The sequence below is a fragment of the Astatotilapia calliptera genome, unplaced genomic scaffold, assembly GCF_900246225.1.
Source record: "Astatotilapia calliptera unplaced genomic scaffold, fAstCal1.2 U_scaffold_40, whole genome shotgun sequence".
NCBI classification, from domain to species: domain Eukaryota; kingdom Metazoa; phylum Chordata; class Actinopteri; order Cichliformes; family Cichlidae; genus Astatotilapia; species Astatotilapia calliptera.
Window position 1 is genome coordinate 109,509 of NW_020535779.1, and position 15,275 is coordinate 124,783.

Here is a 15,275-nt window from a genome sequence, read left to right on the forward strand (position 1 = left end):
TAAAAGGTAGTCTGAATCTATTTTTCTGGTGTGCTGCAGGTTATTGTTATGTACTACATTTGTTACTCATTTATGAAGCACAGTACATGTTTCCTACTTGTAATTACCGCTACTTGCACATATACCTAAAAAGTTATGCAAATATGTACCCATAACTTGTTTTTCAAGATATTAATAAAAGGGGTGTGTCTCCAAACAGCCATCTCTTTCCTGACAATTCGCTTTGTGCATATTCTCTTACATATGATAAGTCAACATTGAAACACCTGCGGCCTTTAGTCAGGTGCGGCTAATGTATGTACAAAACAGGATTTTCCCCTGATTTTAGCTTGTGCGGCTAATATTCAGGTGCACTCTAAAATCATTTGTTGTGCTGGGAAACCATGAACACTTTGAATCACATTAATGGCTTTGTTACAGCAACATTCAGTCATGAGTTCAAAAGTAGTGCATTGTGTACTTATTGTAATAGTACTGCAGTATGAGAAGTGCAACATTCAGTGTGCAGAAACAGATCAGGTGCTTTCTAACAGCAGTGTTCCCTTTAACACAGCAGCAGTTCAAATATTTCTGTCAGTCTGAGCTGAAACATGAATCTAATCAAATATCAAATCAAAGTTCTTTGCCTCTGCCAGGACGTTAACATTTGATCTAGTTTTTTACAAAGTTCCCTCAGCGTCCAGAGCCACCAACATACCTTTGATCAACAGCAAGTGAACATTTATAAATGTGTGTTTGCAGAACAGGAAGAAGCAGAACTATTGTTCTGTTATCAGGCAGCAGCACAAACGCTCATCAGCTCATTTACTGTGCAGGACTTTGAGTGTGTGAAGTGTGTGTTTGTGCTGGATTTCCTTTGGAGAATCTCAGTCAGAAACCAGACAAAGAAAAACTCTTTCAACAGTCCAGGTTGAGTTGACAACATGAACTGCATTTATCTTCCTCTGACTGACATGTTCTTCCTCCTCTGCACCGAGCCAGCTGCTAAGACTCACAAGCTCATTGACATTTTCTGATGATAAAGAAACTCTCTTCTTCTGCACAATATGAGCAGCAACAGAGAAGAAGCTTTCACAGGTACAGATGTTGCAGCTGTGGCCAAGTACATGTGCTGCATGTTGGAGCAGCACTCTAATGGACAGGCCTCTGTACTGATGGTGGGCTCTGCTCTGTGTCCACCACACTGTTCTCAGCTGAGTCTTCCTCCTGTTCACAATCACACTCTGATCAAGCATGTTCACGTTGTAACGCCGTGGCTTTCGTAGTCTCTCCTTTTTCTACAGCTCATGTGTTCTTCTTGTGATGCTGCGTCTTGAGGCTCATACATGCCGTCATTTGTTGATCCTAAGAACGTTCCTCAGACCGACTTCTTCAACAACAGATAACTTTAGTTGTATCAACACTGCCTCCTGGAACAGTTTAAAATGAACATGTCAAAGATCTGTACCTGTCTCCATGTTTCTGTCCCCGCCCCTTTCTTTCTGTCCTGGGTCATGTGAGCGCTGCAGTAGTATTAGGCCCACCCTCAATGCTCCCATTGGCTGAGACGCATAATGACGCCCATTTCAAGCCAGCACTGATCAACATCCCTCCTGTGACCCATGGCTTTTATATTCAGAGCCAGTGAGCACTTTCACAATAATCATGATTTTAAAAACTTTTAAAAACTTCTCTCCACATGTTGCTCTGCATCAGTGCTCAGTTTCCTGACAAAACAAGATGAAATATTGCTAAATATAATAGTATCTCATTACACTTCAACATAAGTGTTTTATTTTTGTAATTGTTTATCTGTTATTTTTCAGACTGAGTCACTGTGACCTGTCAGAGAGAAGCTGTGAAGCTCTGGCCTCAGGTCTCAGCTCTCAGACCTCTAATCTGAGACAGCTGGACCTGAGTAACATTAACCTGAAGGATTCAGGCGTGAAGCTTCTGTCTGAAGGACTGAAGAGTCCACGCTGTACACTGGAAACTCTCAGGTGAGATCAAGCATTTTTCTTTCATCAACTGACAGAATTAGCAGATTAATAATAAGGCAGCCCTCTAATAAGAGGACAAGTGGAGGTGTTTTGAAGGGCAACATACTCTTATGTTAACAAGACAGGAAGTAGTTCCTGGGAACTGCTTCCTTTGTTATTGTCTAAGTAGAAACATGATGGTGAAACAGGTGTCTCCAAACAGCCATCTCTTTCCTGACAATTCGCTTTGTGCATATTCTCTTACATATGATAAGTCAACATTGAAACACCTGCGGCCTTTAGTCAGGTGCGGCTAATGTATGTACAAAACAGGATTTTCCCCTGATTTTAGCTTGTGCGGCTAATATTCAGGTGCACTCTGTAGTCCGGGAAATACGGTACTCTGCTAAAGAAGTAGATAGAACATGTGATGAGACTCACTTTCTGAGTCACGTTCTCATGGTTTACAGATCAAAGATGGAGAAGCCCTCACCAGTGCAGCTCCTGGAAATGTTGCAAAATTTGGGAGAAGAGGAGCTGAAGGTTTTCCACTTTTACCTGCAGCATGAACCTGGAGGTGACATCACCAAAATCTATAAGTGCCAGCTGGAGAACGCAGACAGACTGAAAACAGTAGATGTGATGGAGCAGGTGTATTCAGACCGTGTGATGGAGGTAGCCCAGTCGATTTTAGGGAGAATGAATAAAGGTCAGTCAGAGGAAAAAGAAACACGAAACACTCCGTGTGATATGCAGACACCACATTGTCACAATTTATTGTATGAAATGTATTAAACTGAGACTTTCTAAATTTTTCTTTTCTTTTCAATGTATGAGTACAAATATTATTATTACATTATTTTGAAACTATAGAGGTTTTCATTATAAAAGAGACCAACTGGTGATTCAAGCTGCACTTTCTTCCAACAGGAAGTCCCTCAGCTCAGGAGGCTTCATCGCGTTTGTTAGAACCTTAACAAATATCTGCTTTTTTAATTCAGATGCTCTTCATGAGTGTCATCGTAAACTTAAGTCTAAGCTGAAGGAGAAGTTCCAGTGTGTGTTTGAGGGCATCGCTAAAGCAGGAAACCCAACCCTCCTGAATCAGATCTACACAGAGCTCTACATCACAGAGGGAGGGACTGCAGAGGTCAATGATGAACATGAGGTCAGACAGATTGAAACAGCATCCAGGAAACCAGACAGACCAGAAACAACCATCAGACAAGAAGACATCTTTAAAGCCTCACCTGGAAGAGAAGAACCAATCAGAACAGTGCTGACAAAGGGAGTGGCTGGCATTGGGAAAACAGTCTTAACACAGAAATACAGCCTGGACTGGGCTGAAGACAAAGCCAACCAGGACATCCAGTTCATATTTCCATTCACTTTCAGAGAGCTGAATGTGCTGAAAGAGGAAAAGTTCAGCTTGGTGGGACTTGTTCATCACTTCTTTACTGAAACCAAAGAAGCAGGAATCTGCAGCTTTGAAGACTTCCAGGTTGTGTTCATCTTTGATGGTCTGGATGAGTGTCGACTTCCTCTGGACTTCCACAAAACTACAATCCTAACTGACCCTAGAACGTCCACCTCAGTGGATGTGCTGCTGATAAACCTCATCAGGGGGAAACTGCTTCCCTCTGCTCGCCTCTGGATAACCACACGACCTGCAGCAGCCAATCAGATCCCCCCTAAATGTGTTGGCATGGTGACAGAGGTCAGAGGTACGAATTCATTTGTTTGTCTCTAAAAACATCAATAAGGCAGAAACAGACCTGAGCTGACCAAGTAGAGCTCTGGTTGTTTCCATGTAGTAGCTCTGCTGTATGACTAAAGTCAGAGCTCCAATAAATGAAAGGTTGTTTGGTTTAATAATGTCTAACTTTACTTCGCCGCATGTAACAGCAAACAACGTTAAAACAGAGGACAGAGGTTACAGAGCTTTAGATGAGATGTGAGGATGGTTCATTGCAGATGACAAGAAATCTAGAAAAACATCTAACATGTTTGGACTCAGAAATAGTCATACATGACATGCTTTAAGGCCTTATGATACATTTAGACCTTCACTCTTCATGGTTTACATTTTAAACCAGAGCTTTTAGAAATGTATTCACATTTTATTAAGTAAAGTGATATGTCTCTAGCCTCAGCTCTGCAGTACAAGTAAAGTCTGAGCTCTAATGAATGAATATCTCTTTGGTTTAATATTTCTAACTTATTTCACTGGATCTAACAGCAGATACCTGATATTTATGCCCTGGACTTAACTTTTAATGTTTTTAATTAATTAATTACAATTACAATTTTTAATTAAGTTCATCAAATTAAAAGAGAAGCCAAAGTTTCAGAGCTTTAGGTAACGTTGGAGGACAAACTGAATTATTCAGATTTCTAAAAAAATGTATTACAACATGAACTTTATCTTTATTTTTGTCTACAGACTTGACAAGATTTAAATTTTTTATTTACTTTTGAAAAAAAGATTTAAGTAGCCAATACTCTATTCTTCAATGTATCACTCCAAGATTACAGATCCTGCGTCCATTTTATATCAGCATAACACTTCAGGGTTTTATTTTTTAATAGTATTTGTTTCCAAAAATGGTCTCTACTTTTATTGTGGAAAAATACCTGCTGGAAGTCAATGGACCATTTTTCAAAAAACCTTAACAAATATCTGCTTTTTTAAATTCAGATGCTCTTCATAAGTGTCATCGTAAACTTAAGTCTAAGCTGAAGAAGAAGTTCCAGTGTGTGTTTGAGGGCATCGCTAAAGCAGGAAACCCAACCCTCCTGAATCAGATCTACACAGAGCTCTACATCACAGAGGGAGGGACTGCAGAGGTCAATGATGAACATGAGGTCAGACAGATTGAAACAGCATCCAGGAAACCAGACAGACCAGAAACAACCATCAGACAAGAAGACATCTTTAAAGCCTCACCTGGCAGAGACGAACCAATCAGAACAGTGCTGACAAAGGGGGTGGCTGGCATTGGGAAAACAGTCTTAACACAGAAATACAGCCTGGACTGGGCTGAAGACAAAGCCAACCAGGACATCCAGTTCATATTTCCATTCACTTTCAGAGAGCTGAATGTGCTGAAAGAGGAAAAGTTCAGCTTGGTGGGACTTGTTCATCACTTCTTTACTGAAACCAAAGAAGCAGGAATCTGCAGCTTTGAAGACTTCCAGGTTGTGTTCATCTTTGATGGTCTGGATGAGTGTCGACTTCCTCTGGACTTCCACAAAACTGTGACTGATGTTACGATGCCCACCACAGTTGATGTACTTCTCACAAGCCTGATCAGGGGGAATCTTCTTCCCTCTGCTCACGTCTGGATAACCACACGACCTGCAGCAGCCAATCAGATCCCTCCTGACTGTGTTGGCATGGTGACAGAGGTCAGAGGGTTCACTGACCCACAGAAGGAGGAGTACTTCAGGAAGAGGTTCAGAGATGAGGAGCAGGCCAGCAGCATCATCTCCCACATCAAGAAAGCTCGAAGCCTCCACATCATGTGTCACATCCCAGTCTTCTGCTGGATCACTGCTACAGTTCTGGAGGATGTGCTGGAAACCAGAGAGGGAGGACAGCTGCCCAAGACCCTGACTGAGATGTACATCCACTTCCTGGTGGTTCAGGCCAAAGTGAAGAAGGTCAAGTATGATGGAGGAGCTGAGACAGATCCACACTGGAGTCCAGAGAGCAGGAAGATGATGGAGTCTCTGGGAAAACTGGCTTTTGATCAGCTGGAGAAAGGAAACCTGATCTTCTATGAATCAGACCTGACAGAGTGTGGCATCGATATCAGAGCAGCCTCAGTGTACTCAGGAGTGTTCACACAGATCTTTAAAGAGGAGAGAAAACTGTACCAGAAGAAGGTGTTCTTCTTTGTTCATCTGAGTGTTCAGGAGTTTCTGGCTGCTCTTCATGTCCATCTGACTTTCATCAACTCTGGGCTCAATCTGATGGAACAACAACGAGCAAAATTATGGTCTAAATTATTTAAAAAGAAAAATAATTTAAAATCTCTCCACCAGAGTGCTGTGAACAAGGCCTTACAGAGTCCAAATGGACACCTGGACTTGTTCCTCCGCTTCCTCCTGGGTCTTTCACTGCAGACCAATCAGACTCTCTTACGAGGTCTGCTGACACAGACAGGAAGAAGTTCACAGACCAATAAGAAAACAGTTCAGTACATCAAGGAGAAGCTCAGTGAGAATCTGTCTGCAGAGAAAAGCATCAATCTGATCCACTGTCTGAATGAACTGAATGATCGTTCTCTAGTGGAGGAGATCCAACAGTCCCTGAGATCAGGACGTCTCTCCACAGATGAACTGTCTCCTGCTCAGTGGTCAGCTCTGGTCTTCATCTTACTGTCATCAGAAGAAGATCTGGATGTGTTTGACCTGCAGAAATACTCTGCTTCAGAGGAGGCTCTTCTGAGGCTGCTGCCAGTGGTCAAAGCCTCCAACAAAGCTCTGTAAGTACATATGTGATCATAGCTTTAGTTTTTAAATGTTTATTCTAGTTAACACAGATCAGGTGGAACAACTCAAATAAACTATCAAAAATATTAAGTGGTCATCGGTACTCAGTTTGTTCAATACTGAATACAATGGAGCACAAATTGTCCACGTTTCTGAAATATTTCTGGGTGTAACTGTCACCAAAGTGCAATTTAGACCTGGCCTGTGGTTGTTATCTAAGTGATAATCATCAATTCTACTAAAACAAATACAAAATAAAGAAGTTTGACACATTCTGTTGATATCAAAAGCACACTGAACAATTCAGTGTTGTTTTACTGCTGTTCTCTCTTCACTTCTTCTCCTCTGATTCTCTCCACATGTTGCTCTGCATCAGTGCTCAGTTTCCTGACAAAACAAGATGAAATATTGCTAAATATAATAGTATCTCATTACGCTTCAACATAAGTGTTTTATTTTTGTAATTGTTTATCTGTTATTTTTCAGACTGAGTCACTGTGACCTGTCAGAGAGAAGCTGTGAAGCTCTGGCCTCAGGTCTCAGCTCTCAGACCTCTAATCTGAGACAGCTGGACCTGAGTAACAATAACCTGAAGGATTCAGGCGTGAAGCTTCTGTCTGAAGGACTGAAGAGTCCACACTGTACACTGGAAACTCTCAGGTGAGATCAAGCATTTTTCTTTCATCAACTGACAGAATTAGCAGATTAATAATAAGGCAGTCCTCTAATAAGAGGAGAAGTGGAGGTGCTTTGAAGGGCAACGTACTCTTATGTTAACAAGACAGGAAGTAGTTCCTGGGAACTGCTTCCTTTGTTGTTGTCTAAGTAGAAACATGATGGTGAAACAGTGATGAGTTTGCAGAGGTGGATCCACACAACACAACAATGCAGTTGCGTGCTGAAAGCAGACTTCTCACAGATTCTGAGGCTGCAGGTTTCATCACTGTCCAACCAAAATTCACTGAACCAGCAGTAAATGAACGTCCAAAACGACGCTTCATGTTTAAAAAACAGATGATCAGGGGGATTTGTGTTTACATCTTTTTTGTGTGATCTGTTCACCTGCTGTTTCAGCTGTTTGGTGGTTGTTGAGATGGTTTTGTGAACTTTTAGCTGAGATTCTGACGTTTCTGTAGATACCACACATGTCTAATTACTTTGTACAGCATGAATGGCCATAACGAGGTTTTTAACAGTAAGAAAAGTTGTAAAACTTCAGAAAATATAGTTAAAAGTCCAAAACCTTCTACGTCTGGTGGCTTGTGGTAAGGAGCAGATCAAACGAGTAAAGAATTACGTTATAATTATAAATGGCTTCAACAGCACATTCAGGTCTGTGAGACTCATTCAGACACTGAGCCGTGGCTCTGTGCTACATGCACATATTTCTGCATCTCTGCCATTCAGACACACTTTATATATAGTTTATTTTATGTAGTATTCAATACTGAACTGTACATTTAGTCTTTTTAAAGGCAGCAAGTTTTATTCAGTGTTTTCATAAAAGCCTTATTTCTATCCATTTACTGCTATTAGGAAGAACACGTGAGGTTTAAGACCTGGACCAGTTTGAAACCTTTTGTCCTCCACAATGGAAAATGGGTGGAAATAAAAGTGGGTCTCACTTTAGCCAGCTCCTAATTTTATCAGTTCTGCTCTCAGCGTCTCCTGTATATCTCCTGTATAAATGTTGCACTCAGCTTTGTGGTCTCCAATATCACTGAAATGCAGCCAGATGCTGCTCATTTTGCCTTTTCACTCTTTCCTGACACGCTTGCATTTCAGTACAGCTCCCATTTCTCTGTGTACTGGTCTCTACCACTACCCTTGCTGTCTATGGGACATGTCCTCTTTCACATAATGGTATGATCCCAGTCTGTCTCTGAAAGTGTTTGGCCACATGGTTTGCTCATCAGAATAACATCTCAGCCGTGCTCACATTGATTATCAGCAAGCCTGAAAATTCATCAATATTTGACATATGAAATTATCTCATGGGCTGGATTTGGCCCACGGGCCATATGTTTGACACCCCTGGTTTACACAGTTTGGTATTCAATGTACAAGTGAGTTAGCTCTCAGCTAACTAGCAGACAAGCTAACTGCTGGGACTGCGTCTTTCTAACAAGAGCGTCAGACACTCAGACTGGTTTCCTTTGTGGATGATGATGTGTTCTCACACTGATCCTTCATGCTGATGCTGCCATCCACCCACTGCTCCTGGATTCATCATCTCCATCAGCCCTCACAATACTCCACCTTCTTCAGCTTCATGTTCAGCAGCCTGGATGGACAGTAATTCTTTCCATGGGTTATGGTGGGACATTGAGAGCTGAAGTCAAACAGCAGTGAGAATGAAAGACTGATTCATTTCTATTTAGTCTTGTGATGTGCAGCTTTGTTCAGAGCATTAAGGCCCAGCAAAGATTACTGAGGTCACAGAGTCCTGATGAAACCTGTGTGCTTATAGAAACTGAGACCAGATGAACCAGAATAGAAGGACATTAAAATGAAGTGTCAGCTACACAAAGGCAAAGCTATTCAGTTGTTGCTGTGAGTTATTTAAATGGAGGATGGAGTCAGACTTTAAGCTGCTGGACTCAGTCACTATATCCTGTTGTCCTCATAGAACCTGGACACACAGACTCACCTGTGACACAGTGACACACAGTGTGGGCTACACACACATTAGAAAGTGGATCAGTCACACTTGTGCAATCATTTGTTGTGCTGGGAAACCTTTGAATCACATTAATGGCTTTGTTACAGCAACATTCAATCATGAGTTCAAAAGTAGTGCATTGTGTACTTATTTTAATAGTACTGCAGTATGAGAAGTGCAACATTCAGTGTGCACAAACAGATCAGGTGCTTTCTAACAGCAGTGTTCCCTTTAACACAGCAGCAGTTCAAATATTTCTGTCAGTCGGAGCTGAAACATGAATCTAATCAAAGATCAAATCAAAGTTCTTTGCCTCTGCCAGGACGTTAACATTTGATCTAGTTTTTTACAAAGTTCCCTCAGCGTCCAGAGCCACCAACATACCTTTGATCAACAGCAAGTGAACATTTATAAATATGTGTTTGCAGAACAGGAAGCAGCAGAACTATTGTTCTGTTATCAGGCAGCAGCACAAACGCTCATCAGCTCATTTACTGTGCAGGACTTTGAGTGTGTGAAGTGTGTGTTTGTGCTGGATTTCCTTTGGAGAATCTCAGTCAGAAACCAGACAAAGAAAAACTCTTTCAACAGTCCAGGTTGAGTTGACAACATGAACTGCATTTATCTTCCTCTGACTGACATGTTCTTCCTCCTCTGCACCGAGCCAGCTGCTAAGACTCACAAGCTCATTGACATTTTCTGATGATAAAGAAACTCTCTTCTTCTGCACAATATGAGCAGCAACAGAGAAGAAGCTTTCACAGGTACAGATGTTGCAGCTGTGGCCAAGTACATGTGCTGCATGTTGGAGCAGCACTCTAATGGACAGGCCTCTGTACTGATGGTGGGCTCTGCTCTGTATCCACCACACTGTTCTCAGCTGAGTCTTCCTCCTGTTCACACTCTGATGAAGCACCAACAGGGCCAACTTCTTCTCTGGTGGCTCGGATGTTGTTGCTTCCACAGGTTTCCCTCCAACAACCCTCTGTTCCTGCAGTGAGTTCAGTAAGATCTGGGTAAACACTTGAGCTCCTTGAATCTGGCTCCAGCAGCAGTTTTCACATATACAATGTTGGCATTTTGCTTGCGTGTCTCCAGGTCTGTTCTGAATGTAGACTTGAATTTGACCACGTAGGCGGGGTCATCATCTGAGCTGTCCATCACCTGAGAGAGATGACAAAACACAGAATCACAGAGCATGAAACCAACGTTTCTCCTCCCAGAAGTTCAGTCACAGACCTGCAACAGAAACAAGAAGATTCAAATGACGCAGAGCTTTCATTTACTTATATCCACAAACATGTCCTCTACATATTCATGCTGTATTTACACACACATACAGAGGCTGTTTGTCTCTCACACACCGACAGGACACTGAGAAATACATCATGTTTAATAGCAGCTCATGTGTTACATCTGTAACAGCTGGTTCATGTTGTAACACCGTGGCTTTCGTAGTCTCTCCTTTTTCTACAGCTCATGTGTTCTTCTTGTGATGCTGCGTCTTGAGGCTCATACATGCCGTCATTTGTTGATCCTAAGAACGTTCCTCAGACCGACTTCTTCAACAACAGATAACTTTAGTTGTATCAACACTGCCTCCTGGAACAGTTTAAAATGAACATGTCAAAGATCTGTACCTGTCTCCATGTTTCTGTCCCCGCCCCTTTCTTTCTGTCCTGGGTCATGTGAGCGCTGCAGTAGTATTAGGCCCACCCTCAATGCTCCCATTGGCTGAGACGCATAATGACGCCCATTTCAAGCCAGCACTGATCAACATCCCTCCTGTGACCCATGGCTTTTATATTCAGAGCCAGTGAGCACTTTCACAATAATCATGATTTTAAAAACTGTGATTAAAATAATTGCTGACGTTAATCAGTTAATGAGTTAACGAGATTATAACAGGTTAAGTTGCCCTAATAATTAGACTTTGATGACAAACTGATGTGATCTCCATGTTTCCTTTGTTGGACTGTGGGCGAGTGTCAGAACTGAATGTACTGAGTAACATGTAGAGTTTAAACATGTGTCAGTTCCAGTTTTAGAGCTCTAAAGTGCAGCTATCATGTTAGGAATATGTTAGGAATAGACAGGAACACTGAGCACACTGAGGTCAAATCTTTATTTTACCACTCGCTGCATTCTTGATGTTCATGAATTCAGCAGGTTCATGATTGTCTGCAGCATTAATCTCATATTTCCATTAAAGTGTTGAATTTGACTGTTTGATGTTCTTTATGATCTCTGGCACCAGTTCATCTGTAGGCTGAGCTCAGTCCATCCAGTTAGTGAAATGATGTTTAAAGGTCTCCTTGTTCTGTGAGCGTGCACAGATCCTGAAGCAGAAAGCCTGGGTTACAGAGAAATGATCATCACTGTGATGATGCTCATCATCTCTGACTGGGATTTGAGGTTTTGTCAAAGCAGCAAAGAAAGCCTGGCTATGTTGGACTGGGTGTGGAAGCAGCTCCCAGTTTGAGTTCAGGAGACAGACGCCCTCTCTACTTTGAAGATCAGCTTCAAACTTTCCTTTTTGATAAAGCTTATAGTTAGAGCTGGATCAGGTGACCCTGAACCATCCCTTAGTTATGCTGCTATAGGCTCAGGCTGTTGGTGGACTTCCCATGATGCTCTGCTTTCTTCTCCCCTCTTTTCACTCCTGATGCTTTTATATGTCACTACTGCATGTCCTTAACTTTTGTCTCTCTGTTTTGTTCTTGTCTCTCTGAGCTCATCTCTTCTCTTTCCCCTCACCCTGCAACCAGTCATGGTAGATGCTCCTCCTGGAGCCTGTTTTCACTGGGAGGATCTTTGTGTCAAAGGGAGTTCTTCTTCCCACCATCACCAAGTGCTGCTCACACTGGTGGCGGTTACCTTACACTGTTAAACAGCTTCAGATGACTGTTGTTGTCTGTTGGGTATTGTCACTTATAAATAAAGTTACATTGAATGGATGTAAATGGATAGATGTTATTGTGACAAAGAGAAAACAACTGTTGACAGATAGATTGTTGTTTTGTGTGTCTGCAGTCTGTCAGGCTGTCTGATCACAGAGGAAGGCTGTACTTCTCTGGCCTCCGCTCTGACCTCCAACCCCTCCCATCTGAGAGAGCTGGACCTGAGCTACAATCATCCAGGTCTCTCAGGAATGAAGCTTCTGTCGGCTGGACTGAAGGATCCAGGCTGGAGACTGGACACTCTCAGGTATGGAGAGAAAATCTGATAGAGGAGGAAGAGCTGGAAACATTTCCCGTGTCTTTCACTCACTTCCTGTTTGTTTCCTGCAGATGAGACATGAACAATCACACATGCAGGAATATTTTCAGGGACAGACACACTAGTCTAGCTGGATAGTTCATGGATATTTATGTAGGGGTCTCCAAGGAGTCTGTTTGCAGGAACATTTAGGTCACAGGTGTACCTGATATAGATGCCAGTGTACCTAATAAAGTGTCAGCTAACATTTGGAAATGGAAGCTTAAATAATGACAAACTGTACATTCACAGCTGAATTCACAATAAATTTGTTCTGAAGTGCACATTTTTCTGTTATTGTTCTCAAACAACAGAATGAGAATGAAATATTGATTCTAACAGGGCCCATAAACAGCATTAGCTTAGCAGCATTAGCTTATCAGAGTTTCTATCATGGTCACAGAAATCTTTAGCAGAGAAAAGTGGCCTACTTAGCAATAACTGCTCAAGTTGTATAAAGAAAGGGAAAACAGTATTAGCATTAGCTGCTAATGGCAGCTTACTTAGCATAAACTCTTCACATCTTTATAATGCAAGGGAAAGGAGTCACTCATGGAAGCCTATTTAGCATTAACGTCTCACATCATTATAAAACAAGAGAAAAGGGTATTAGCATAAGCTACTAATGCTTATTCACCTCAAATTAGCTTTAGCTGCTAATGGTAGCCTACTTAGCATTAACTCCTCACTAATATAATGCTAATTCATATCAAATTAGCATTAGCTGCTCATATTGTTATAAGGAAAGAGAAAACAATATTAGCATTAGCTACTAATAGTTATTCAGCCCTAATTAGAATAAGCCTCTAAAAGCAGCCTACTTAGCATTAACTCCTCACATCGTTGTTACCCAACGGGAAAGAGTATTAGTATTAGCTACTATCATTTTTAATAAGTAAGAGAAAACAGTATTAGCAGTAGCGCATAATGCTAATTCACGTCAAAGTAGCATTAGTTAATAATGGCAGCCTACTTAGCATTAACTGCTCACTAATATAATGCTAATTCACATCAAATTAGCATTAGCTGCTCACATTGTTAAAAGGGAAAACAATAATAGCATTAGCTGCTAATAATTATTCACCTAATTAGAGTTAGCCCCTAATGGCAGCCTAGTTAGCATTAACTCCTGACATCGTTATAATGCAGGGGAAAAGGGTTACCATTATCGGATAATGCTAATTTACATCAAATTAACAATAGTTAATAATGGTAGACTTCGTATCACTAGCTGCTGTCATTCTTACAAAGCAAAGGAAAACAATATGAGCATTAGCTGCTAATGCTTTTTCATCTAAAATTAGCATTAGCCACTAATGGCAGCCTACTTAGCATTAACTCCTCACTAATATAATGCTAATTCACGTCAAATTAGCATTAGCTGCTAGCATCAGCCTACCTAGCACTAGTTGTTCACATTGTTAAAAGGGAAGAGAAAACGATATTAGCATTAGCTACTAATAATTATTCACCCCTAATTAGAATTAGCCGCTAATGGCAGTATACTTAGCATTAACTCCTCACATTGTTATAATGTAAGGGAAAAGAATTAGCATTATCTAATAATGTTGACCTTGGCCCACTGGAAAAGTTCAGAACTAAAGATTTAGGAGTGTTTCTCGATAGCTCTTTCTCATTTGAGAAACAAATGAATTCTGTTATTAAAACCAGCTGTAAGGTTTATATTGTTGATTGATGCTTAGAAATATTTACTCATATATGCTTAGAGTTGTATAATCGATTGCATGATGATAGAGGTTTGATCCTTAGTAGTCTGTAAAGACTTTGTGTGCCTTCCAGAGTGCTCTGGCATGCACACACCACTTGGGGCCATGAGAGAGGTCGTACCCTCTCTTACTGATTTATGGTGTAGGACAGGGGTCTCAAACTCAATTTAGCTGGGGGCCGCTGCAGGCAGAGTCTGGGTGAGGCTGGGCCGCATTAGGTTTTCCACAAGAAAGGCATGGTTAAAAAATTCCAATCTTCTCAAATCTCTTTATTTTTATTTTTTAACACAAAATATGAAAAATAAATAAACAAATTAAGAATTAATAAGAAAATAAATCAATCTGTAATACATAAATAAAATAATAATAAGATGTTTTTAGTCAGTGAACTTGTGTGTTTCTTTCAGTCTTCTATATCTGCTGTATTTAGATTGAAATGTCTGTATTAACAGTTCTATAACCTTCTTCTGAACATGAATGGAACACTGTAGAAAATGAACTGTTCTTCTGAACATGGCTTCTCTTGCCTACTCCTTGCTGCTAGAGACTAGAGATGGCACGATACCACTTTTTTATGTCCGATACCGATACCAATATCATAAATTTGGATATCTGCCGATACCGATATGAATCCGATATAGTGTTTTTTAATCAACAAAACTGTTTTTTAAAATATCTTGCTGCATTTTGCAAGTCTGCAAGTTCATACTCAAGTTTAAAACAACAACTACACTAAAGCTATTCTGTTATACCTGTATACAAAAAAAACATTTCATAGTTCAGCAATACTGATCAATCTAATAAACTTAGACCTACACCATCCTCCCTATTCTGGTATTTTAAAGAGTACTTAGCGTAAATATTAAGCAACCTAACTAATAGGGTTCCAACTCCCAGCAACAACAAAAATAAATAAATAAAAAATAGGGAACCACCCCTCACGCTCCACCTCATGATGCTTAATCGACGTAATCAACCTTAATTTGATGCAGTGTGAAAAAAAATGCACAGAAATCAATTATTTTTCAAGAAATATTAAATAGATTCAACATCTTTCTTCAACAAAATTGCAGACTGCACAGATGGTACCTTCCCAAAGGAAAATGTACTATAGCTTACTAGGGTATATATATATATTAGACTTAATAGTCACTATATACAGTAATTGACTTC

The 15,275-nt window shown here is 40.7% G+C and overlaps 1 protein-coding gene across 1 annotated transcript; it reads left to right on the forward strand.

The window, feature by feature from the left end:
* Window positions 1-1,046: 1,046 nt before the first annotated feature.
* On the forward strand, window positions 1,047-14,414 carry LOC113018123 (NLR family CARD domain-containing protein 3-like). The gene is made up of 8 exons (XM_026161180.1): window positions 1,047-1,157; window positions 1,888-1,979; window positions 2,429-2,667; window positions 2,960-3,675; window positions 5,367-6,448; window positions 6,942-7,115; window positions 12,151-12,324; window positions 12,408-14,414. The coding sequence occupies exons 1-8, from the start codon at window positions 1,047-1,049 to the stop codon at window positions 12,409-12,411; spliced, it is 2,592 nt and encodes an 863-aa protein (XP_026016965.1). The 3' UTR covers window positions 12,412-14,414.
* Window positions 14,415-15,275: the final 861 nt, after the last annotated feature.